Genomic DNA, 27,003 nt, shown 5'->3' with positions numbered 1-27,003 from the left:
TATTATTGTTGTGGTGGGGTTCTTATGTGTTGAGATGGTGAGATGATATGTTTACTAATAAATAATATGTATGTTTGCAGCAGAATATTATAATTCTATTGTCTCCTTTTATAATATATTTACAATAATGTCAATCAGTATTTTGACAACAACTACTATTATAAAATCGTAATCGGTGAGGAGGCCGTATATACACCTAACATCCTACAGCAAATGAGCTTCCAATACATCAGAGTTTGTGTTTACCATGGGTACTCTCTCTATTCCATCCCACCAGGGGTACCATCTTTCCCACCAAGCGTACCATCTTTCCCACCAATGATACAATTTTTCCACCCAACCTCCCCTCCACCAAGTAGGGTCCGGTGGCTTAACTTTCCAGTTGATATGCTTGTCTTGAACTAGATGAATAAAATTATGCGATGGTAATATTATTAAATATTTAAAATCTCTATTTTCCTCTTGACTCAGAATTAATTTAGTTTTCATTCTTATCATACTTTTTTCGTCTGTAAAAATAGTCTTATTTTTCAATTTCTTAAACTCGTCATATGCTTGAAAATATTCTCTTTGTATAATCATTACAGACTTATTTTCCTCTTCTTCATAATCATCGGATGTCAAAATTATATCTAGTCTTTTTTCTTCCTTCTTTTGTTTACAGTCGTAAGTAATCTTTTCATACCATAAAGTATCTTTTTACCTCCCTCATATTTCTTACTCATACCCGATGAAATATATGATATTGTCGGTTCACTCACTTCTTTTATATAACTTTTACAACCGGACTTGTCCAACTCGATTTTTTCTTCACTGTCAACTTCTCGTTTAAAAAATTGAAGTAGTTCTTCAAGTTGGTTACGTCTCTTTCTTGCACGTAAAATCTCCTCAGAGAGAGCGGATTCCCTCACATTGGATTCAAACCTTTTCAGCTCAATCTTTGGTAATGTGAATCGTCTCGTCATTACATTATTTATCGATTCTCCATTTACGCTCGTACTTTCATCTGGTGTTCTTGCACTTATATCCTGTCTCTCAGATGATGCGACTGGTAATTGAGAGGCTGCTGATATTATCTAGGGTAATCCATTTAATCAAAAATTCATCTGCCGTTTCATTTGTTTCGTCGTCATTCACCCATTCATTATAAATATCTTTGTCTACTTTAAATAATTCATCTGATTTACTTTTAAATAGTGAATGACACACCTTTATTTCCGCAGTATTTGGTATGGGTTCCTTGATAATTCTGATGACTGGTTCCCAGTCTTTGTGAATAATCGGCGTAAATTTGTTCTTGATTTTTTTAATCTCAACATTTTAGTACAAAGTCACGGTCGCCAGATGTTGTGGTGGGGTTCTTATGTGTTGAGATGGTGAGATGATATGTTTACTAATAAATAATATATATGTTTGCAGCAGAATAATTCTATTGTCTCCTTTTATAATATATTTACAATAATGTCAATCAGTATTTTGACAACAACTACTATTACAAAATCGTAATCGGTGAGGAGGCCGTATATACACCTAACAATTATATTATGCCTGTACAGTATTAGAATGTGTTTGCATATGTTACATGTAAATATTAATGTAATTTTCGACTGCCTCGGTGGTTTTTACAAACATTTGTATTCATAAATATGATTGTATTGGTCTGGGTATTTTTAAATATCCCTTTCAAAACTGGGCACGCCAATTTTAAAAGGGTAGACACAAGGGTAACAATTGTAGACATAAGATACAATTTAAAACAATTTTATAATTTCCGATTATATTGATTTGTTTACTTATAAACTACTCAGTTTAGTACTACTAATTTGTTTTGAAAAGTTTAAGGCTTTTTTTTCTCTCTCTCTGTCTCCTTATTGTACTTTAGACACATGGAATTTACCAAATCCATTGGGTGAAAAAAATAATTCAGGTCTGAAAAGGTTAAGTATCTTTTTACAAAAACTGTATCTTAAGTAGTTGTCTAGCATCTATAACACTAGCTCTGCGTAGCATGGGACTAAATGGTGCTGTGGGAATTGTCTGGGGATATTGCCAAATTTTAATATAAATTGGTAATCAATTTGTATTAAAATTTGATATAGAAAATATAGGTACATCTCCAAATGGTGATTATTTGTAGAGATAACTATGACTCCTAAAAGTTATAATCAGTAAGAATTAGCATATTTGCTTCAGGAAGGTGAAGAAGATGAAGAAGACATGGATGAGGAACAGGAAGTTGAAGGGGGAGAAGAAGAAGAAGAAGCAGATGGAGAGGACGGTGATAATGCTGCCAACCAAGTAAGATACTCGTTCTGAATGTTAATATACATATTTAATTTTACAAGTAATTAAAATAGAAATATCGTTTGGAATTTTATATTAACAGCTTTTTTGAAGATTGTATATATAGTACTACCAGCATATAAATATTTTTTAACATAACATATTTGTAACAGTTATCTATAATATATAAAGCTGCATCTATTAATGAAATTATACATTTCAATCACGGACCTCAACCTTAGTGAATTCTGTGACTTACATGCCTCGCTTATTTCTTCAGCAATTATTTTTAGAGTGCAATTGTATGCACAGCCGGTCCATAGATATAGTAATAAATAATCGAGAAAGAACAAAATTATTGAATTGATTTATAAATATATAAATCAATTCAATAATTTTGTTCTTTCTCGAACACATTAGTATTATTCTTAATTTAGCAGGATAGTTCACCACCCCAGCGTCGTTCGTTATCGCCGCAAATATACTTGCATACACTCCCCACTCCCTCAGCCGGCTACTGAAACGTAGGGAGTTGTATCTCGGGATTCATTTCTTTTGCTCATCGGGTCGGCTTGACTCACACGCGTCACGGTAATGACGATCATCCGGTGGAGAGTAAACCGCGCGGAAGCCCGCGAGTTTCATCCGGTGGGCGCGCTCGGAGACGATGAGATCTCTTAGGTGCGCTGCGCGCCCACTGTCCGCGCATGTGAACGTCGCCGCGTCTACCGGACGACGAACTATCGATCGATCGTGTGTGTGGTCGGTTGTACAATGATAGTATTACAAGAGAGGGAGGCGTGTGTGTGCAGGAGTCTCCGGTGCAGTCCCCGGAGGCGGGCGCGGAGGGCGAGGCGGGCGGCGCGGGGGCGGCGGGGGGCGCGGCCGCCGCAGACGACGCGCAGCCGCCCGCCGCGCACCAGCAGATAGAGGCCATCAGCAGCGGCACTGAGCGTCAGTATACCAAACTCGTAAAAAAAGCATTCTTACTTTTTTTTTTTCTTTATTGCTTGGCACGTCTGTGCAATTGTGGTCCGAGATCCCGCTGCAGAATCAGTGTACCCATCGAGTGTTTGCTGAAAACCAAATTTTTACACATATTTATCATTAGGAGAATTTATATCTACCAGGTTGCCTATCAAAATGTGGCCGCTAGTATTTTTAATTAAATTATTAATAATTCATAATCCGTAAGAAATTTCATTGACTTGTTTTTTCAGTAAAATGTCGTTCACTTTACGGCAACATCTATAAAGACTGTGAAAAATCATGGTTGCCGTTGCGCACCTGGCCGCACCTCTTCGCAGCCAGGTGTACACAGGTATGATTTTATTACATTTATACACCCACAACGTACATACATCATTTATATATCAAATTAAAGCTAATTTTTTTCTGTTTATTATCATATACGGTTGCCTAATTAAATCTGGCCGCAAATAAGGGTTGCTGGCTATTAAATATAGTAAATATTAAAAGTAGAGTGAAAGAGAGCTAGCGCGTAACACCACTAGTCAAACGAGGATAGCGATTGCCAGCTGTCGGACAGTTTAAAGCCATTGCGCATGCGTCAGATGCTAGTGTTCTCAATGGATCAGTTGCGACTTTTATTCTAAGTTAAAAACCACGCTGTTTTGGAGTACGTAATACACAACATAATATATTGCTGTTTCATTTGTGCATCGAAAAATTATCAATCTCATCAGTGCGAAATAAAATTTATAAAGATGAAGGCGTGTTTTCTGTGCGACAAAAAATGTAATGTACTAGACTTTGATAATGCTTCATTTAAAAAGTGTTCTCTAATGTTATTGTTTCGTCGTAAGAAAAAAATTAATTTATTATTTTGAAAAGAAAGACGTTTCTTTTGGAGTATTTATTATTTTGAGGCGTACCTACTATTGTTTGAATCGGAGGTTGAGAACACTAGCATCTGACGCATGCGCAATGGCTTTAAACTGTCCGACAGCTGGCAATCGCTATCCTCGTTTGACTAGTGGTGTTACGCGCTAGCTCTCTTTCACTCTACTTTTAATATTTACTATATTTAATAGCCAGCAACCCTTATTTGCGGCCAGATTTAATTAGGCAACCGTATATGATAATAAACAGAAAAAATTAGCTTTAATTTGATATATAAATTATGAATGTACGTTGTGGGTGTATAAATGTAATAAAATCATACCTGTGTACACCTGGCTGCGAAGAGGTGCGGCCAGGTGCGCAACGGCAACCATGATATTTCACAGTCTTTATTGATGTTGCCGTAAAGTGAACGACATTTTACTGAAAAAACAAGTCAATGAAATTTCTTACGGATTATGAATTATTAATAATTTAGTTAAAAATACTAGCGGCCACATTTTGATAGGCAACCTGGTAGATATAAATTCTCCTAATGATAAATATGTGTAAAAATTTGGTTTTCAGCAAACACTCGATGGGTACACTATGTCAATATACTTATATAAGACCTTAATATATTAACAGACAACTATTTACATATGATATATTTATATAGAGGCAGTCAGTTTTATATTTACAATTTTATATTATTACTACTTAGAAAAATCGAAATACTTTTATACACATCGATATCATTAAGATATAATAAAATTGGAATTGATGTAGGTAAAGGAATTCGGTGAGATAGGAGATCATTAAGAAGAAGATTAAAAGGTAGGAATGATCATACAGAGGACAACTGAAAATGATATGGTTCAAGTCACCCACTTCTGTACCACAGCTACATATATCATTATCCACAATTTTTAGCTTAGCTAGATGTGCAGGAGAGCATACATGCCCCAATCTCATTCTAATTATTGACGTAGTCTCGCTTTTGTTCAAATTAATTTTGAAGTACCAAGGTTTAAACTGAATAGCTGGTTGAATGTTAAAATAATGTCACGCCTTATTCTGACAGCTATTAGGCCAAAATTCACTCCAAGCATTATGTAGATATAATCCTGGGAGAGCAGCCAGATCATGACAATAATTTTTATATGGAACAATATCACCGCATTCAATTGCCTCGTTCGCTAAGCGATCTGCTATCTCATTCCCATGTATGCCAGTATGTCCTGGAATCCACGTAAGCGAGACAGAGAACCCCCTCGAGTTACATAACTGCAGCAATTTTCTGATTTCTATGATAATAGGATAATTAATATTTGATTTAAATGGAAATTTTTGAAGAGCTAACAGTGCACTTCTGGAATCAGTACACACTATTGTTTGCTGAAGTTTCGTAATTAATATATATTCAAGAGCTTTGTAAATACCAAAACTTCACCAGTAAATACAGATGTTTCTGGAGGAAGTTTTATTTTTTGGACTATTTTATATTTTGAATGGTAAACTCCGATCCCAACACATCCAGTTGGATGATGTTTAGATGTATCACAAAAAATTCGGTGCCAATTCCGCCATTTCTTGTCTACAGTTGAGTTATATTCTATATTTGAGTCGTGATTTTTATGAATATTAAGGTCAAAAATTATACTTGGTTCATGAATTAATGATTCATAATTCGTACAGAAGATGGGAAAATATTGTGAACGATGAGTAGGAGATGTAAGAGATGAAAATTTCTGGAAGCTCTTTATAATACAAGGAATAGATTTATGACGCCAGTATTCAGAATTATTAATATAATTAGATAATAATTTTAATTTACTAAATAGGGGATGAGTAGTACATTGTGCACTGCGAAATAAAAATTTATCAGAAAGATATTGACGTCTTAAATACAATGGCGGATCTTAGCATTCCACTTGCAATGCATTTATCGGGCTTGATCGCATAGCCCTAGTTACAATTCGTAAAGCCTTTGATTGTATGCCATCCAGTTTTTTAAGACCAGCTGAGCTACCCGGCTCTAGTAGAAATGTGCCGTAATCCAATATACTTCTAATAATGGCGTTATATAACAGTTTGAGTGAACACGGATGAGCGCCCCACCAAGTTCCAGACAAACATCGAAGAATATTTAATAATCGTTCACATCTTAAAGTAATGTATTCGCAATGGGGAAGTCCAATTAGTTTTGAATCTAGTATTACTCCTAAAAATTTGCTTTGACTTTTTACAGGTAAAAGACAATTATTATAATATAGAAATAGGAGGAGGCATACGCATTCTAGAGAACAAAACTGCATTGCTTTTGTTAAGTGACAACTGCAATGCATTCTGATCAAACCAAAGCTTTAGATATTTTAATGCAGATGTCAAATGCAAACAGCATTTTTGAACAGATTTGTCTATGGCATAAAAAAGCAGATCGTCTGCATATTGTAAAATAAAAACATTATTATTCATATTACTTAATACAGCCTATTCTAAATCATAAGTGTATAGGTTGTATAATAAGGGGCTAAGAACTGAACCTTGTGGGAGTCCTTTCCATACTACTCTAGATGAGATTCCAGTGTCATCAGAATTTATAATAATAGTTCTTTCAGTAAGAATATTAATTATAAAATTTGACAGTTTAACTGGAATATATAATATATCAAGTTTCTGCTTAAGTATTGGAAAGAAACATTATCATAAGCAGATTCTATGTCCAAAAAGGTTGCAAGTACAGAGTCATTTCTGGAAAAGGCTAAACGAATATCCTTTATAAACAAACTTAAACTATCAAGAGTACATTTCCCTCTACTAAAGCCATATTGACTATCTGATAAATAGTGGTTACTTTCAATATACCATTCCAGACGGTTTTTGATCAGATGTTCTGACAGTTTAAGCAGAACTGAAGATAGCGCTAAAGGACGGTAGGAAGCAATGTCAGATGGAGTTTTGTCAGGTTTTAGAATGGGGATTATATTTTGAGTCTTCCATAAAGCAGGAATATTACCAGATATCATAATTGAGTTAATGATATCTAAGAAATAGGAGAGAGATGTACTATCTAAGTGTGAAAAAAAAGAATATGGTATTCCATCTTCTCCAGGTGCAGAATCTTTAACTTTTGTAAGGACTCCCTTAAGCTCTGGTAACGAAAATGGAGCATTTAATTTAGAGAAATTATCTATATCAGAGGTAATTACAACTTTATCCAACAAAACTTTTTCAGGAACTGAGGGAGGGGCTAACTTGTCTAGGAAACATTCAACCATATGAGGAGGAAGTACATTTGATTTAGAATCGTGGAATGCACTTCTAAATCTTCTTATATTTCTCCAGACTATAGATGCATTCACATTGGGAGAAATAGATGAACAGAATTTCTTCCAACCTGTTAATTTCTTATCTCTTACCAATTTACGGGTAGTTCTGGATATATTACAGAAGATATCAAAGTTTTCCAATGTAGAGTGTAAATTGTATTGTTTTTCAGCATTTTTTCTTTTCCTAATAGCTTCAGTACATTCACTGTCCCACCATGGTGGTGAAGGTATTGTATTCTTAGAAGAAGATTTTTTAGGAAAAACTTCATTAGCAGCCTGTATTAATACTTCAGTGAATGCATTAGAGCAAATGGTTTCAGTGCCTTGAGTAATAATAGGCAGTGATGAGATTTTAGATGCAATGACGTTATTGAAAGTATCCCAATCAGCATTATTTAGCTTATATTTCATCCTTGGTTCATATTTTGGTAGTGGTTTATGAATAAAAGGAAAAGAAAAGATAAGAGGGAAATGATCACTTCCAAATGACAGTGACAAGGGGCACCAAGGGATGTTGCAAGAGTAGGTGAACAGATGGAAAGATCAGGAACACTATTTCCTTCATTAGGTGGAGTACGACGTGTAAGTTGGCCAGTATTTAATACACACAGGTTAAGGGTATCTAATATTTCTAAAACTTGATGGCCATATGAATTGTTTGTTGTACTACCCCAGGACTGATGTTGTGAATTTAAATCTCCTAGTATTAATAAAGGTTTGGGAAGGGCAGAAAGAATATTATTAAGTTCATTAAAAATAGAAGTTGATGGATGAGGTTTATATAAAGATACATAACAAATGTTGTTAACTTGGACAGCTAATATGGAAAAATTACTGCTATGATCAATAGGTATATGTGAATAAGGAACTAAATGTCGCACGAGTATAGCGACACCACCATACCCATCTGTCCTATCTTCTCTGAGACAAGCATAACCCGGTATCTTAAAAGTAAATATGGTTTTCAGCCATGTCTCCTGAAGGGCACAAATAAAAGGTTTATTTTTATTTAAAATATGAAATAATTCACTTTTTTTATTAATAATACTACGACAGTTCCACTGGAGAACTTTGGCCAATGGAGCCATTGTTGTTGAAGATTTGAAGAAGAGCACTAAATAGAGAAGCTGCGTTGGACGGTACAATAGAATTAGACTCAGTCAGCAATTTAATTAAAGCCATGATTAATTCTGTAAATTGATTTGGTAAATTCTGATCAGCTACAGAATTATAACCGCAGCCATCTGCAGGAGTAGGAGGATTATAATCTTTTATTAATTGCTTATGTATGTTTACATCATAACCATGTGATAATTTTGGAGGTTGACGGGGTTTTTGTACAATGGTTTTTTTATATGACCTATTGATTATATTACAAGATAGAGTATTTTGGGGTTTAGTATTATTTAAATGTTCCGCAGTTATGATAGAAGAATTAGTTTTAACTGTGTCAGCATACGATTTTGTTACAGGACCATGCAATTTGCTGGCTTCTGCATAAGATATACAGATTTTAGCCATAGTTTCTTTTATTGCTTTTTGTCTCCATAGTTCCGGGCAGTTTTTACTGTTAGCTTGATGATCTCCAAGACATAGACAGCAGCAGAAGTCTTCTTGCTGTGTACAGTTTTCACCTGAATGTCCTTTACTACATTTATAGCACCGTGGTGTAGAACGGCATTGATCCTTAACATGACCATATCAACAACAGTTATAACATTGTATTGTTTGGTATATGTAAATATCTACAGGCAATGAGTTGTAACACATAAATACACGTTTAGGAAGTATTTGACCATTAAAAGTTATAATAACAGTTTCTGTGTCAACAAATATGGATTCATCATTAATAATATTCTTACGTCTAATCCTTCTAACTTTAAGTATTTCTCCACAGCCAAGTGGGACTGAAATTTTACTTATTACCTCTTCAAGGGATCAGTTTGAGGGAACACCCTTAATAATTTCTATTCTAGTAAGATTAAAAGAGGGGACAAATGCTTTATAGTTCTGTTGTTTTAAACGGTCACAATCAATGAAGGAATTGGCATCAATAAAATTAGAGAATGACAAAGCTAGTCTATTCCTACCAATTTTTTTCAAACTACCATTAATAACATTTTTATAAACACAATTTTTTAAGAGGCGACCAAAGGCAATTTGGTGTACAGTAATTCTGTCATCCGGCGAAGACTGCTCCTTTTGGATATGGACTACATAAGGTGCCGCATCACCTGATTGATAATAAAGCCTAGCTACTGATGGTCATAACTGACTTGAACCAGCATTATCCATTTTATCCTCATTATTTTCACATGTCACAGGAGGTTGCTCGACCTTATTCTCATTATCCTCTATATTTGTACATGTATTAGAAGAAGGTTGATCACCTTCATTTACAACAGCGCATTGACAAGTGTTCTCTTGATTTTTAGAGTTTCCTTTAGAACCGCGATTTCTTCTTCGCTTTTTGTTACAGTGTTTCCACACATGAGTAGCAGATATACGTTTTCGTTTAACTTTCAAATTCTCCACTAGGGTAAAAGAGCAATCAGTATCCATGGAGTCATTTTCATTATTGCTAATAGTTACGTGGAGACCCACCTGAGGGCCTGTGCCCCCAGGATCCTCAGGAGGGTCCATATATGAATTAAATAATTATGACTTACCTATGTTACAGCTACTATAATTACACTAATAAAGAAATAAAATATATATAAAAGAGTGAAAATATCTACAATATCTAACTTAACTGATCACTATTAAATTTTTATTTAATTCTTATCTAAAAAACACGACCACCAAATTCTATGTTTCCCCGCATTCTTACTAATAGTCTTAAATTTTTTGTAGTTTTTTAATATCGGAGACTAAATTGACAGGTGTTAATGTCATTTTTGAAATAATGTTATCAGCTGGCTGTATAGGCGCAGTTCATTTTGGCAGGATAAACAGAATGAAAGAAATGTTACCGGGTGTAGCTAGGTACAGCACACCTGCGATAATGATTTTTTGAATCGTATTTTTTTAGACCTTTTAGATATATATAAATATATTCAAAAAGTATTTAGGATGTGGCTGTTTAAGAAATTAGTTTATCACTTTTACTCAGTATATTAGTGCTAATGCATTTTAACTAATTATAATTAACTGATCATACATTATTTATTTAAAATATTATTATCAAAACTAAAATATAGTAGTTGTTGTGGACTGTTTTCTAACTATTTGACGCATGACTGCACTAAGCGGTGATTAAATTTGTAATTTCATAACACTTTTAACAGTATTTTAATGTTTTTGTAGCAAGCGGAGCACTGTCGTTAGGTGGCAATGGCGGCGACGATGGCGATGACAGCATAGTTCCATCTACGCCTACACTTTACGTCCCGCGACGGAATGATGGGTTTGTTTAAATTGTATACTATATACAAACACACGAAACTTATTACACTTATGATACTAATCCAATTGTTTTGGTTTTTTTAATGAAAATATTTTACATCTTTTTAGTAGCTGGTTTTACACATACATAGCTGGCGTATTCCCGCGTAAAATGATTATGTTAAAAAGGCGCTAAAGTACGCATTTTATGGCTTTGTTTGAGCACTCTGAGCGAGAGGACCTAACGCGTTATGCAAAGTGCATGCCCACCGGTTCATTTCATTCCGCTTCGAAAGTAACTTTCGATACGTTGGCACTTAAATTGAATACATCTAGGGGTTAAATAATGCATACCTCAAATTATTGTTCACTAAAGACATATTTAAAAAATAATATACATACATGATTAACAAACCTATTAATACGTGAGAAATAATGTTTGGATGATGTGTTAACGTCTCGCGGTGTGCGTGCAGGTTCGGCGAGGCGGTGGTGTCGCCGGTGGGCGCGGGCGGCGCGGCGGGCGCTGCGGGCGCGCGGTTCACGTTCGCGGAGGCGGCGGGCGCGGCGGGCGCGGCGGGCGCGGCGGGCGCGGGGGGCGCGGGGGGCGCGGGCGCGGGCGCGGCGGCGCACCACGACACGCACGCGGACCTCGCCGCCGCGCTCCCGCCCTCCGCGCACGCAGACCCACGTACGTCACGCATGCGTTATTATATTTTTTTTATTAGATGACAATGGAATGGGGCACACGTCTGCGCTAACGGTATACGCTGACGGGGCACCGGTGGACGGTGATAAGATGAGGTCAGGTCAGTTAGCCCGTCGTAGCAATTTGACCAAGAATGTCACGAATAGTCTCGATGGTTTCGAGAGGAAGCCACATGACGTACGATCCCCTTCCCCACATTCCTTTTTGTGTGAAACAGTAACAAACATCCGTATGGATGGATGATTATTATTTGTTTATTTTTATCTGATATTATAGTAAATATAGTTAATAAGTAAGCAAGCGTTTACTTATCATTATTTTAATTAATCGCACGAAGATGCGGACACAGTTAGTTTTTACATAGTGTATTTACAAAACTTATTAGCCAATTATATTACCACGTCCATTGTTCAAAGAATTATTTTTTTTATACCTTCAGAATAATTAAATAAAATTTTGTAACGTTTAGGTACAGAAGGAGTTGAAAGTCGGGACTGGGAAGAATCTCGTGCTGAAGAAGAGACTACAGCGGTCAGTTCACAGGGAAGCGAGCCTTCTTCTCCTCAGCATGGGGTGGGTATCATTTTAATATAACATAAAATTAATGTGATGAAAAGTATCAAAAGTTGAACCTTATCGAGTTATCCATATATTAATACGTGAAACAAAAACTATTTAAAATTTCACACGCGGAAGAGTATTATATTTAACACACTTACACAATAGTTTATATAGAGGAATGCTGAATATTTTTTTTAATTATGCATTAAATCAATAAAAAACAATACCATATATTTAATACCCACATATATATCTAAGTTTATTACCTGTTATAATAGAATCTTAATAATGTACTTATAATTTAAATTAATTGTGGTCGAATTTCGATCAATAGGCGTAGTTTGTATAAAAACACTTCTTTTTTTTTTATTACTATATGCAATTGACGTGAGGCTGAAGTTAGATGTGGGTTGGTATTGTGTGGAACAGATAGCGTGGGAGGGTCGTGAAGCGGAGGCGAGCGCGCCGGCGGCGGCGCCCAGACGTACGCCCGCGCCCTCACCCGCGCCCGCTCCCGCTCCCGCGCCCGCCCCCGCGCCAGCGCCAGCCCCGCCCCAGCGCTGGATGCGCGCCGCAGGTACGTCGCCTTGTGGCTGGGTTTTTGCTAATCTTGGGGTAACTTAATTTGTTTGGTGCTCGCTAGATGGCGTTATACTGTTATCCGTACTCTTAACAATTTTCCATAGAATAGGAAAATACATTGACGTTCTTATGAAAATATCGATTTAATTTAATATGTTGAATTACATTTTTTTTTATTTCTATTAACGGCTATGAAAGGTAAAAATATGTTTATAATTGTTGAGAAACTCTTGATATATTTAATTTTTAATTTAAGTTTTCTTATAAAAACAACTACCTAAATGAAAAAAACTGAATGAACAATTATATATTATTTCTCGCAACTTTAATAATTGTCATCTCATAACGAAAGAAACGACATCACTGACGGAATTGTGTATGCATTTAAATATTGTCATTGACAGTATTAACTGTAAAACAAAATTTTTGACATTTACTAAAAAAAGGACATTAAAAACTTCAATCATCGACAAATTACAAGAAGATACAAATTCAAAGGCTAAAAAAACTCTACTCGACTATTTTCCTATTATTAAAAGAAATCAATTAAACGTGCATAAATATAGACACTGATACACGAACTAATGACTTTTCGTGAATAATAATAATATCCTAAATTAGTATATTTAGACCAAAATATAGCAGGCTTTCTAAGTAAAAGAGATATTCTACAGATAACACTCGAAGAACTGGCACAAAAGCAAAAAAAAGTAGATGTATTATGTTTGAGTGAAACTTTTATTAAATGCGGTACAGAAGCAAATATTCAACTTCATGGGTTTCTACTCATTCTAGACAAAAGAAACGTAGAGGTGTATGTATTTTATGTAGAAATGATATAGAATACAAACAAATCCTATTCATAAAAGACATTACTAAAGAATTCATATTTGAATGTTGTGGAATAGAATTGATACAGTATAATATATTAATTATTTGCATATACCGGATTCCAGATAATCAAATGTCCAATCCCTACGAATTTCTGACACAATTGGACATAGTAATGACAAAACTTAGAAATAAAATAAACAAAAAAGTCATAATAACAGGTGATTTTAATATAAATATTTTAAACAATAACGAAGTCACACAAAATTTACATCGGCTGATACAAAACTATAACTATAACATCCATATAAATAATCCAACTAGAAAAAAGTCTTGCTTCGATTTAATAATAAGTAACATCCCTCAAGCAATAGGGGAACTTCTTCCTTTGGGACTATCTGACCATGACAGCTCAACTGCTACCATTACCTGTAAACGATCAAAATCATGTACCGAAATACTGGATAAGGGAATATCGTGACTTCAGTTCAGAAAATATAAACAAGTTTTATGAGTACCTAAACAGTTTAACGTGATCAGAAATTTATGAAGATGATCTGGATAAAAGCTTTAATCTTTTTCATGAAACCCTTTTATTGTTCTTTAATCTTTGCTTTCCTGTACACAAAATGAAAGTTCACAATAAAAGACCTGGACGCGCTGGATTACAAAGGGAATTAAAAAGGCAACGGTCACTAAAAGAAATTTGATATTTACGTACTACAAAACTGGTAGTTCAAAAATTAAAACCAAATACCGTAAATATACACGTATTCTTAAACAGTGCATAAACAACGCGATACAAATGAGTAATGAAGCATACATTACAAAATCTCAAAATGTATGTAAATCCTCTTGGAATGTGATAAAGGGCAATAAACAACAAAGGGACAACAAAGAATAAACAAATCCAGTGTCAATAAAATCTTAAATAATAATAAAACAATAACTGATCCTAGTAAAACTGCGAATACATTTAATGATTATTTTATAAATTTAACTAATGACGTCTCAAATATGACCAGTAATAAGTATAACATTATATCTAATGATAACAGTATTTTCTTACTACCTATTGACCGTTACGAAACTATTAAAGTCATCAACTCGCTAAAGAATACAAAATCAGTGGGATATGACAATTTTCCTATAAAATTATTAAAATTGACATCATCAATACTAGCACCTATTCTATGCTACTTAGTAAATAAATAATTTATATAGGGCGCATTTCCACAAGCATTAAAGATCTCTGTGGTCAAACCAATTCACAAAAAGGGTGATAAGTTGCATGCGGAAAATTACAGACCTATTTTACTATTAACAACACTTTCAAAAATATTTGAAAAAGCAATGTACTTTAGAATAATGTCATTTTTTGGAAAATATGAAATATTAAAAGATGAGCAAAATGGATTTCAGAAGGTAAATCCACTACGCTTGCTGCATACAAATTAATTACTACAATGATGAATTACATTGACAGCAAAGTGTCACTTACTGCCATCTTCATTGATATGAGCCGTGCATTTGATTTCGTATCGCACAAAATATTACTAGAAAAATGTGAAAAATATGGATTAAAAGGTTTAGCCCTGAAATGGCTACAAAACTACCTTAATAACAGAACCCAATATGTAGAAATAACAACAATTAATCAAAATAATAAGGAAAAGACATATAAATCTAATGTAAAAGTAAACAGTGTAGGAGTACCACAAGGTAGTATATTGGGACCACTTCTTTTCCTGATTTATATAAATGATCTGCCAAATGTAACTAAACATATGTGTAATCTCTATGCTGATGACATTGCTTTAATTATTCCTGACTCTGCGAAAAATCTAACATTATATAACAATGACAATAAATAATACAATCAATGATATTATAAGTTGTCTGACAAACAATAATTTAAACGTAAATGTAAATAAAACATATGATACAATTTCATAATCAATATGCAAATAATACTCATAATCTCGTCATTACTCATAATGGTCAGATTATCAATGAAACAAAATCAATAACCTTCCCGGGAATTGTTTTAGACAAAAATTGTAGGTGGAAAGAACATGTCGAAACAATCTATAATAAAATAAACAGATTCATATACGCTTTATGGCGGTTAACAAAGGTTGCTGGTAGCAAAACGGCTATACTTGCTTATCACGGCTATGTTGCTTCCAGGCTAAGATACGGATTGATTTTGTGGGGTAACTCTGTAGAAATAAACAGAGCCTTTGTCTGTCAAAAAAAAAGCCTACCAGCAATTTTTTTTTCAAAAATAAGTCTTTGAAACAATGGCTTACAACTTGTTCTAGCAAGTTGTAAGCCATTGTTTCAAAGACTTAACATATTGACTTTGCCTTGTATGTATATAAATTCAAGAAAGAACTACATAGATGGCTAATCAGCAAATCTTACTACAGTGTTCAGGAGTACATACTTAATTAAAAACATTGACATGTATAATTTATAAATATTTCATTAATACGAAATTGACATACTCATATTATAAATAATGTACGTGCTTTTTTTTTCTCTCCTCCTCCATCTTTGGCTTTGCCTTCGCATTTAGCCAATATCAAAGTTAGGGAAATATACACAGAAATATACGGAGTAGAACGGAATTTTGTAGGATAAAGGATTGGTCAGGTTTATGATGTTTACAATGTATATATATTATATATATATGGATATATTTACAATTTTATATTAATATTGACTAACGAATAATAACCAAAATTGACATCTGTTTTGTCTGTTGCATATCAGAAATGACAAAATGTGTGAAACTAATTCTAAAGACCTTAAAAACCACATATGTACCATATTTTAAGCAATAAATATTCATTTAATTTAATTTCATATTCATTTCATTTCATTATATTCTATAATCAAAACTATAAAAACAAAATTATATTATGTCACTTCAATCTCTACCGATTGGAAAAATGTATTTAATGGTAAGATCCATTAAATACATTTTTCCAATCATAAATAGTTTTACTACATATAACAACAATAATGCCATTCATAGTAAATTTGTACAATGGCATCTAGTGAGTACTGAACAAACTAAGTTACCTATTAATATAAATTTGTGATAATAATATAGTTAATCGAGTCTGAACACAAATAACTTTATGGTAAATAAGGTCTCGCGAAGTTGCGTGTAAGTTACACTAGCCGTCGTCAGGAGCTGGCTGATTTACTCTATGAATAATAAATATAAATAACTATTCATGTGCCATTACATGCAGTCAGCTCACAATTATATTAATTCAGAATAGCGTGCTGCTCCAGCACTCTCGTTGCTGCCAACTTACATTCACTAGGCTTTATAATGATATTAAACATTTTAGAAGATTTCGATCAAAACAAAACTGGTCATAAGAATCTGTTGCCTCATGAGCCAATAATTATATAAATAAAAACCCTAAAACAACCCAATTCACACAGAGCTATTCAGTGCCAAGCTAAGTAGTACTTGTGCACAGTACAAGTGTGTACAAGCACAGTGTGTGAACAGTACTTTATCTCAAAAATCTGTAATATTAAGTCTTAACATAGTACATATTGTGACCTAAAATTAGTTACTAGTTATTTTTTTTACATTTAGAAATCAGTATTGATACATTACCCAAATTATTTATTATCCACATCTCGCAATTTATATTATGTAAATTTTCGAAAATAATATAATTCTTTTAAGTGGAGTCCTGGTGAATGACAGAATAAGGAATGTGTACGAAGGAAAGAGGAAGTTTGAAAGTTGCGTCGGTTATAGAAAAGTTGCGAGGTAACAGATTGAGCTGGTATGGGCATGTTATACGGAGGAACGAGGATCATGTCTTATATGAATGTGGATGGATATAAAGGGAGGGAACACCCTAAGAAAAGATGGATGGATTGTGTGAAAGATGATATGAATAAAAGAAGAGTATGCTCAGATATGACGACCGATAGAGAGCAGTGGAAGAGAATGACATACTGTGCCGACCCCAAATAATGGGATAAAGGCAAGGCAATGATGAATATAATTATTTTAAGCGTTCTTGTAGCATACTATGTATTTGCAGAAACTGATGATAAATACTTTTTGTACGATTAACGACTTAATGCGTGGTATAATACCATTTTTTTACAACTTGGCGTTATTATTGCGGGTTACACTAGCTCTAATTTATTGTGATTATATTGTATACATAATTCAGATCCATTTACTCGTACTTATAAGGAAGTAGTACGTACGTAGTACTCTACTTTCTTTTGATAAATGGTTTGTATTGAAAAATGTATTCAATCCCATATTGTACAGGTTGGTCTCATAATGACAGTTCAACAAATAAAACGACAGAGTAGCGTAATGGCAAGGTTGGATAATAACAACTTGCTGTAAGGTCGTTGTTATATGACCTTACTGTTAAGTACATACCATATAAAAAATACAGTCAAATTTAGAATTTTAATCGAACTACGGCGATAAAGACGACTTAATACATGTCCTCAATTTACGATAGTTCTTCATTTGTTTCGTACAAGCATTTGTATTCATAGAATTATTTCAGTTGCTTACTACATTACTTATATGTAGAGTATTTTTACAAGAAGTAATTTATTTGAATCATGAAATCACTTTACTGATATTGATAAAAATGCATTAATTATTACGTTTAAATTTGTTAAATATAATTATATAGTAGCATAGTTTTGTTTATAATAATAGAGGCATTCGTTTAAAGTATATACATATTTGCAGTTCAAGATGTCATTTTGTGTTGGTGTCAACATTAAGACAGACCTCCGAAATCCCCAACAATATGAATATAGTCATATATGCTACTATTATATCTTGTAATTCCAAATATAAAAAACGTGTGATAATTCTCGTGTCACACGTTTTTATTATTTGGAATTACAAATACATTACATCCTTAAATTTCCACCCTTCTACCATCAACCCCTATTTTTTAATAGCTATATGTATTCATATGCAAAACAAAGTTTGCCGGAAAAGCTAGTTATTTATATGTATTTTTATTATATCTTTTATAATATATTATACACTTACAGATAGTGAAAGCGGTCCACGAGGTCGTGGAATGCGATCAAGAGGGCGTCCATCACGAAGAAATCATAATTATCATATGAGGTATTAAATGCTCCCATAAATAAGTCATTTTCCTGTTATCGACTATAATAATAAACGGTGTATCGAATAAATAAAAATAAATGTACTAGATTTAATGGACCTATGTGATACGTTACATACATTTCTGCGTAATTTATAATTAATATGTAATTTTTTTTATTGAATTTATAAGTTCTGCCAACTAAATTTAATTTGTAATTTTTGTTTCTTTAGGATTCATTGCTTAAACTTTATTGATGTTTAAAGTAGTGATGATGAATAATAATTTAAGTGGTCATATTTCAATACCTGACTTGCATATTATTGATACCATTAGTGTAGTTATTAATTAATAAGAAAACTGAACTAAATATAATTGATTCAATAACGTATTTCAAATTATGTTCGTGCGGATGTTACATCAATTTTCTGTAGGTAACTATTATGATGGTACTACTTACATTATATTTGTGCTCATGTGTGTAATAACTTAATAAGTAATACTTATTCTCTGAACATTTCATTATATTTAAGAAAACATTTCCATACATCTTTGTCTGAATTGTTTATGAAACATAGAAATAAACCAAAATTGTCAACTTTCTCATAGTTTCATTATTTTTTCCTTACAATTTAAATTTATCCGAGTTTTTTAAATACTTATACATTAAGGTAATACGCATTTCAGCTGTTAACAATACAGGATTATTACTAAAATATGCATAATAAGTATATTTAAAATAAGTATAAAATCTGAAAAAAATCCGAGTTTATACAATATATATTATATATATATATATATATATATGATATTGTACTGTACTGTATTGCGAAAATGTGTGCTATGTTTCGATTCAAAAGGGCGAATTATGAAGTGAAATTGCAGAATAAGGAACGTTAGGTCTCTGGAATTTCAACACAAGATAGGTATCAAGGGCTTTACCTAATAACGTGATGTGGTAGTATGCTGTTCGTCATACAAATCAAACCGGTAACAGGTAGGTATATCTATGTAATTTATTTATTTTAAATGGATGGATTTGTAATATAGTTTCAAATACTCGGTCCAATGATACAATAAAAAAAATCTTTATTTACAATGGTGTTTATCCTATTTTATATTTAGTCTTTTACCAATTAATAGATAACCTTTTTTTCTTTTTGTCTAAATATTACTTCAAGTTAATCGTATAAAGGAAACAAAAACTAGTTTCCTTTATTCGTTCGGACTTCTTGTAAAGAATTGCGCATCCGAATCACACTATCGTTTTTAGAGGATTCTTGTTATTATTTTAGAGGTTTAGGATTCTTATTGTCTTTGTATTAATTATGCTTATCAGATAATTATTGAAACTCGTATTGTTGTGTTATGCAAAAAAAGAGCCATATGATTTTGTTTTGTGCGTAAAAGTAGGATCCGATAAGATTAGTTTTGAAAACATTCATTGTTCTAAAAGTATTTGAAATTTCTTTGATATAAAAAGGTATTGTTATAAAGAGGTCACAAGATAGAGGTACCTTAAGTGCTTAAGCTTACTTAATATTACGTACCTACATAGTATCATGAAAGTTTCAACAACTAGACTAATCGTTATTATAGGAGCCTAGTAACATGTTTGACGTGGTTTTACTTCTCTTTTACTAGTATATCGCTAGTGTATACAAGTAGTTCTGACGGTGCTCTCTCTCTCTCTGTTCATCTCACAACACATTAAAGATACAGAGGTTGTGAAGGTAATGATATTTAAATTAGAAATAATGGGAAAACTAACACTGCGAACTCAATAGCATACTGCTTATTACATATATACACATCACTACATATTGTATTGTTCTGTGTTATAAAATAATTTCTTTCGGCGCATATGTGTGATCGTTGCTATGGAACGCATTTTTATGAATATTTTATCCACCAACAGAGTCATTTCTGAGAAAGCTGTAATCAAATCTAAAATATTTTCATATGTAGGACAATTTAGCCGCTTATGAACGTAAATTTTTTTGTAATAATACCGTGCCGTATAATATTTATTAAGGATTTGTGTACATTAGTTCAAATATGTCAAACCGTCTGGGAGCTTTCATCAATAAATATCACATATATTGTGATTTTTGTAATGAGAAAATGATTCAATATTACCTTAAATATTTCTTAGATATGAAAATAGTTGTTTAGATTATATAATTTACATATCCTATGAGTAATAGTAATGAACAAGTTTAATACACCCTCCTGTGTTAACAGTATATCCCGCGGACACCAATGGATAATAGTGATAGTAAGTATGAGAAGTCAGGTCAGTTAATAGAACTTGGCGAATTAATTAGAAATTAACCACAGTATGTAACGTGTCAAAATTAATATCTAGGCAATAAGGCCTCTGTAACTAGTAAATCCTATTCATCATATAGTAGTGTAGTATAACGATCGCAGGCCAGCAGTTATGAAGCAGATATATAAACCAATGCCTCACTAGCAGTGTCCATTATGATTCCTACAATATTATTAAGGCGAGGTGAGCATTGACGAACCGAAGAAAATGTTTATTTCTAAGGAATGAGGACTTGGCTACAGATGGCAAGTGCTACTATAATATGTGACTTCCTTGGTGAATCAGTTATAGTTCAGGTGGGTACATGTATAAATACTACATTTACATCCCATAGGTGATTCCATGAGGGCGGAATTACTACAACATAATTATAATGATTGACTTTTTTCCGAGGAGAAGTTTTTGTTTTGATAGATATAATAATTGCATAGTACTTATAATGATGATCCTTCCTAAGTAACATAGCTACAGCAAATAAGATTAAACCTGCAAGCTTATGTCTGAGCACTACTGATTAAAGTGAATTAATTTTAGTTGTGCCTAATAATTGACTGATCAATTACAGCAGATAGGTATAGCTTTTGGCTTCATAACATATATTTACAGGCTAGAATAGATGAGTGTAATTATCCCAGCAGAGGACAATATTTTTTTCAGTATTTTGTATCGAGTATATACTTCCCATGTTTCCTTACACACAAAATATGCAGAGTATTCTTATAAATGAACTATATACTGTTTACACAGTTGTGAAAGGTTCTATAAATTTAACCCTGTATATTGTATAGTATAATGTATTATATTTAGTTCATTATTATTGTTCCAACTATTAAAAACTAGTTTGAGCATTGTATAGTATATATATAACATTCATGACTACTAGTTTCAGTTGACAACCAACTTGCCTTGCTTAGTTTGAGTATATTATTAGTGTTTTTTTGTACTAGAGGTTGAAAAATATTTATTTCCTTAAAGTCTATTATGCACTTAATTACACAAAATATTCTATAGAATTGTGATAGTCTAAAAAGTAAATGAAAGAAACAATATTATTTATAGTTTATTGTATAGATATAGAAATAATCACACTCCTAAACCAAACAAAGAGATTGAAATGATTCAATAAATTTCCCGTATGTGTAATATTATTAACTAAAACAACATTGTAATCACATAGTTGTGTGTGGAAATTGCAAATTAAAATTAAATTATCACCATTTTAACATAATACATCAATATTAAACTAAGCCTTAACACTAAATTTCACACCATATGGTTACATGAATCAACATAATGGTGTTCAAACAAGAAATTTTACATAAATCCATAAACGTTTTCGTCAGAAAAGGCTATGTAGAGGAAGAAATCTTCATCATGATGCTCCTGGTACAGAGAACCCATGGTCGCAGAAGTAGGAGGAATTACATTGTTAACAAAGAAAAAGAGCGCATCCTCCGGTCGTAGATGGATACGTTTTCGAATGAGAAAATAGAATTGCCCGACGGTCAAATCAGACGGAACCAAGTATTTCTTCTTGTCGAGGTCTCCCAATCTAGCCTTCGGAGCTTTCTCTACAATTACTGGTACTCGATCCGGATACTTCCTGCGTATTTTCTCTCCTTCGGTCTTCCGTTTTTCAAAAGAATGCTCTTCCTTGTATTGGAACTTCATTTTGGTATTTAAAGCACACTGTAATTTCCAAAATGATCACTGCGAAGCCAAGCTCGATACTACGACTTGTTTTTTGTTTTTGCGTTATTGTCTTTAAATGCAATGACGCAATCAGCTGATATGACAATGCAATGAGCATAGAGTATAACATATACTGTCCGTCAAGAACGCGTATATATTAAAATTGACTTTTACTTCAAAAATATATATTTCAAGATTTACAACATATTTTATTATTTCATATATTACCGTATCATTAAGATTAAACATCTATTTTATTACAAATGTATCAAAAACCATACTACTATAGAAATGTTTGTTACATGACCATAGAGCTGTATTGCCAATAATGTTTGAGCGTGCCCTAAAATATAGTTCACATTTTAGAGCACGCTCAAACATTATTAGTGTTTAAAATCGATGATCATTCTAGCTAGTAAACAAAGAGTGTGGTTAGTCATCATAGTCATATTACTGTTTGCATGTTGAGCCTTCATATTATTAAAATTTATCAATTAATGTGTAATAAATAATGTAATGTTTAGAAAATTATATTTTATCCGCTTTTTTTATGTAATTGGAACACCATACAAACTAACGGATCACCTGATTGTAGGTGGTAACCGTCGACTATATCGAACTATGGTGACACTACACATGACTTATAAATCCCGGGAATTAAGGTGTCATGAAAATGAAAATGAAGAAATTGTAGAATAAGAGATTCTACAATTTCTCTGCCTAATCGCACCCTTAACCCTTCTGATTTCAGCCGCCAAGTAGCTTGCTTAAAGCTATGTTCGAGACATAGCTTTAAGCAAGCTACTTGGCGGCTGAAATCGGTGAGAACGAGCTACCCATTTAAATGTCTTTACAGACTAGCTTTGGTTTTTTATTAAATGATAATGTATAGCAACCGCCTATGCTAACGGTTTACGCTGGTGGGGCACCAATGGGGGATGGTAATAAAAACATGAGGTCAGATCAGTTATTAGCTTATCGTGATAAATTCACCTGGAATTTATTATGATAGGATTTCCAGGGGGAACCGTGAGGAGGTCAACCTGACATGGTATATTGCTAGCAATGATCCATATTGCTAACAATCCTCTTTCCACTTTACTAGCTCTTACTAGGTAGTTAGTTACTAGGTAACTTCCCTCACATTTTTAAATGTATTTATATTTATCGTTAACCTACATCGCCGAGCCGCAGCGTATTATTTCTGTTCAGCGCGATAGTTAAGTATTAGAGAATGCCCTCAGAAAAATAAACTTACCACAAAAAACTAGAAACAATTTTTTTCTACCAAAAGGTGGTAAAATCCATCAGATTTAGTAAACCACTAATGTGGCCACACTTCCATAAATATAATCTATTTTATTTTTGGTGCCAGGTATTAACTCATAGAGACGCATACTCTCTTTAGTGTCAACCCTTATTATACTATTTGTTAATATTAAGCCGATTTTAGTGACAACATATGGTATTTTATTATATTTCTCATTAGCACAAATATACGTGATTTTTGTACTTCTTTGTATAAGAAAAAAAGTTTTAAGGTTGGCAACTTAGATTATTATATTATCTATGATTCTACCGCCTTCTTTCTTTCCCTGTTTGTTCATTTGATTGTCGTTAATATTTTACAACGGCGTGGGTCTTATTATCAGATTGTTGTTCACAAAATATATATTTAAACCGCTTTAAGTATGCGTAAACGAAAGTCAGTAAAGAAAGCGAATGACGATTCTGACGGATCTGAAGGTGGAGGTGAACCAGAAGAATTTCAGGATTCTGGAGAAGATTGGACGCCGGATGCCGATCCGGTAATGTTATATGATGATCTCAAGGATATTAAATGTATAATGTTTATATTATAGGCATAATACTTTGGTTTTATCAGAATTTTGTCTTGTTTTTCTCTACACCCCAATATTGCAGATTTTGCCGGTATTACCTCTTAGATTCAAATCTCTAGGTTATAACACAAACGCAATAGCAGAATATTAAAATTTCAATACCTTTTATAAGTAAATAGAAAATCTTCATATTTACATTCCTATTAATACTAGTATTATCATATAGAATTATATTGACGTTAGGATTGTGAATCGGATACTATGAAGTGTTTATATATTGTGTTCCAGTTTAGTATCTAAGTTATATGCTTATTGTTTTATAGAATGAACAACCAGTTCGTGGTGGTGCTGATCGTAAACGAACATCAAAAGCTTCATTGAATAACTCGAAAAAAAAACGTAAAAACTCAACTTCAGAAGAAAGTGAAGAGGAGGTTGAAGAGGATGAGGAAGGTGAAGATGAAGAGGGCGAAGAAGATGAAGAGGAGGGGTCTGATGATGAGAAGAATGACTCTGATGGAAACAAATCTGATTCCAGTCAATCTAAAGATGTACCAAAGCATTTCCATGTAAGTTGTTAACATTTTCACACTCTCTTATTATCCAATAACTGCTTAATAGGTTGTTTTACTGAACTACTTATAATTGCTTAGTATATTTCTGTAATAAGTTTGATATTAAGAACTAGTCATGTACAACTGAGATTGTTTATTTATGTTCTGAGTCCACTCTATTCACACTTAATCCTGTTAATAATTTGTATAAATGACACATAAAATTTTAAAAAGCAACAATTATATATTTAAGATATACCTATAATGAAATAATATAATTATCTTTTACAGTCTGGAAATTTTGTATTGCTGAAAACAGATGTTAAGTGGGATGGTGACACAGTAATTTCAAAGTTGGATGAATTAAATTTATGGAAAATAGATGGAAAAGCATTGTTACAGAAATTTATACCAATGGAGTCAAATGGAAAAATTCTTCACAAATGCACCTGTGTGGTGAGTTTTTAATAATATAAAAGCATAGTAAATCATTTTATTCAATTCTGAGAAAATGATGTACAAACAAAAATTATTATCAATAAGGTGTAAGTCACATACATACTGCATGTACCACATAATTTCTAGCCATGGTGCTCTGTACAGACCTACACACAGTAGTGTGTACTATGTGATTCTACTTCAAGATATGGCAATAATAATATGCTTACATTATGAAAAATATTGTCTAAACTTAAAAATAAGAAAATTTTAAATTCCAAATAGCTTTAAGCCAGTTATTAAAAATTGTATTATTTCAATATCATTAAAAAATATGGCACAATCACTACTTTAGGTCATATTTTTTTCCCATGATAAATAGAGTGTATATAATAGTGTCTAGTATATACAATTATTTCATATTCCATATCAGTGAAGTCAATTAATTGAATCCTAGTTCCTAAAATATATCAGGATGACAGATTGCTTAAATAACCATACACCAAAATCACAACATAAGGAATTTACTTTTAATTATAGTACTGCAAAATAAATGAGGTATTCACTATGCTCTGTAATGTATTATTACACAACAGTAATGCCATGTACATAGAGTTTAAACTATGTAATAAATTTTAATAATTTGTAATTAACTTATAATAATAATCTATTTTCAGTATTCTGGATGGAATGTTGACAACCGTGATAATTACTACCCAATCACTGAAATTTTGGACCGGAATCCACGTACAGATTCTAAGGAAATTTGTGTAGCATTAGATCTAAATGATCTTATTAAAGTAAGAGACAAGTGAATACAATATGTTTTTACGTAATTCGATTAAATAAGTGAAAATAAATTATATCACTTTATAATTTCCTTTGGCTCTTCATTCCAGTTTACTTTATGTAATTCAAACATTTTATAAAAAATGGGTAATAAATGTTCAGTACAGTAACTGAATTTTTTTTCTGTCTTTTGTTAGACCCCTTACTTTACTCAATATTTGATTACCTACATGCCCATTACTGTATTTGTGGCTAAATAAGTTGGGTTGTTCATAATCGGGTAAGTGTAAATAAATGTTTATTATTAAAAACTTAGTTTCACCTGCCCTAGTGTTTCATGAAATCTAGCCAGTAAAACTTATATTGTTAACCACATTAATCTTTATGTTAAGTATATGTGTGCAAACACTATGTGTTGGACGGGATATTTAGATACCGTTATAATAACATTTGTAAAGTCCCGATTTTGTGACTCTGTTAAAAAATACCTTTTCGACCAATGACGGAATGTTTTATTATGGTCTGCAATCGATGTTGATACTGGCTGGTATGGCAGAAGAAGTATGTTTAAATATTTTAAATGTTACGACGTCACTTATTTTCAATAATTTATGAATTAATGTGTTTTTATACTATTTATTTTGTTCAGTGATTACATTTTTATTTATCAGTTATTCTGTGTTATTTACAAGATT

General features: G+C 32.8%; 3 protein-coding genes across 4 annotated transcripts in view; 2 read left to right on the top strand and 1 right to left on the bottom strand.

The window, feature by feature from the left end:
- Positions 1 to 19,263, top strand: part of LOC131848295 (nucleoprotein TPR) — a 37,141-nt gene extending 17,878 nt beyond the window's left edge. For both annotated transcript variants that reach the window (XM_059198101.1, XM_059198100.1), the window contains 7 exons: positions 2,194 to 2,298; positions 3,096 to 3,237; positions 10,764 to 10,863; positions 11,318 to 11,532; positions 12,020 to 12,123; positions 12,541 to 12,688; positions 18,604 to 19,263. In XM_059198101.1, the coding sequence (XP_059054084.1) occupies positions 2,194 to 2,298; positions 3,096 to 3,237; positions 10,764 to 10,863; positions 11,318 to 11,532; positions 12,020 to 12,123; positions 12,541 to 12,688; positions 18,604 to 18,689 (900 nt within the window). In that variant the 3' untranslated portion in view covers positions 18,690 to 19,263. The remainder of the gene's footprint in view (positions 1 to 2,193; positions 2,299 to 3,095; positions 3,238 to 10,763; positions 10,864 to 11,317; positions 11,533 to 12,019; positions 12,124 to 12,540; positions 12,689 to 18,603) is intronic.
- Positions 19,264 to 22,041: 2,778 nt separating this feature from the next.
- LOC131848170 (gamma-aminobutyric acid receptor-associated protein) lies at positions 22,042 to 22,792 on the bottom strand. Its single transcript, XM_059197941.1, has one exon. The coding sequence runs from the start codon at positions 22,663 to 22,665 to the stop codon at positions 22,309 to 22,311; it is 357 nt and encodes a 118-aa protein (XP_059053924.1). The 5' UTR covers positions 22,666 to 22,792; the 3' UTR covers positions 22,042 to 22,308.
- Positions 22,793 to 24,264: 1,472 nt separating this feature from the next.
- Positions 24,265 to 26,396, top strand: LOC131848244 (uncharacterized). Its single transcript, XM_059198037.1, has 4 exons — positions 24,265 to 24,494; positions 24,851 to 25,096; positions 25,373 to 25,537; positions 26,197 to 26,396. The coding sequence occupies exons 1-4, from the start codon at positions 24,378 to 24,380 to the stop codon at positions 26,332 to 26,334; spliced, it is 666 nt and encodes a 221-aa protein (XP_059054020.1). The 5' UTR covers positions 24,265 to 24,377; the 3' UTR covers positions 26,335 to 26,396.
- Positions 26,397 to 27,003: the final 607 nt, after the last annotated feature.

Source organism: Achroia grisella, unplaced genomic scaffold (genome assembly GCF_030625045.1).
Source record: "Achroia grisella isolate CSIRO2021 unplaced genomic scaffold, CSIRO_AGI_Agris_v1 utg546, whole genome shotgun sequence".
NCBI classification, from domain to species: Eukaryota; Metazoa; Arthropoda; class Insecta; order Lepidoptera; family Pyralidae; genus Achroia; species Achroia grisella.
The sequence above is the reverse complement of the archived record's forward strand: the minus strand, read 5'-3'. Positions and strand labels throughout refer to the sequence as shown.

Coding starts and splice junctions, on each gene's coding strand:
- LOC131848170 (XM_059197941.1), bottom strand. CDS start 22,665: ATGAAGTTCCAATACAAGGAAGAGCATTCTTTTGAAAAACGGAAGACC.
- LOC131848244 (XM_059198037.1), top strand. CDS start 24,378: ATGCGTAAACGAAAGTCAGTAAAGAAAGCGAATGACGATTCTGACGGA. Junction 24,495..24,850: donor GGACGCCGGATGCCGATCCG/GTAATGTTATAT, acceptor ATTGTTTTATAG/AATGAACAACCAGTTCGTGG. Junction 25,538..26,196: donor TTCACAAATGCACCTGTGTG/GTGAGTTTTTAA, acceptor ATCTATTTTCAG/TATTCTGGATGGAATGTTGA.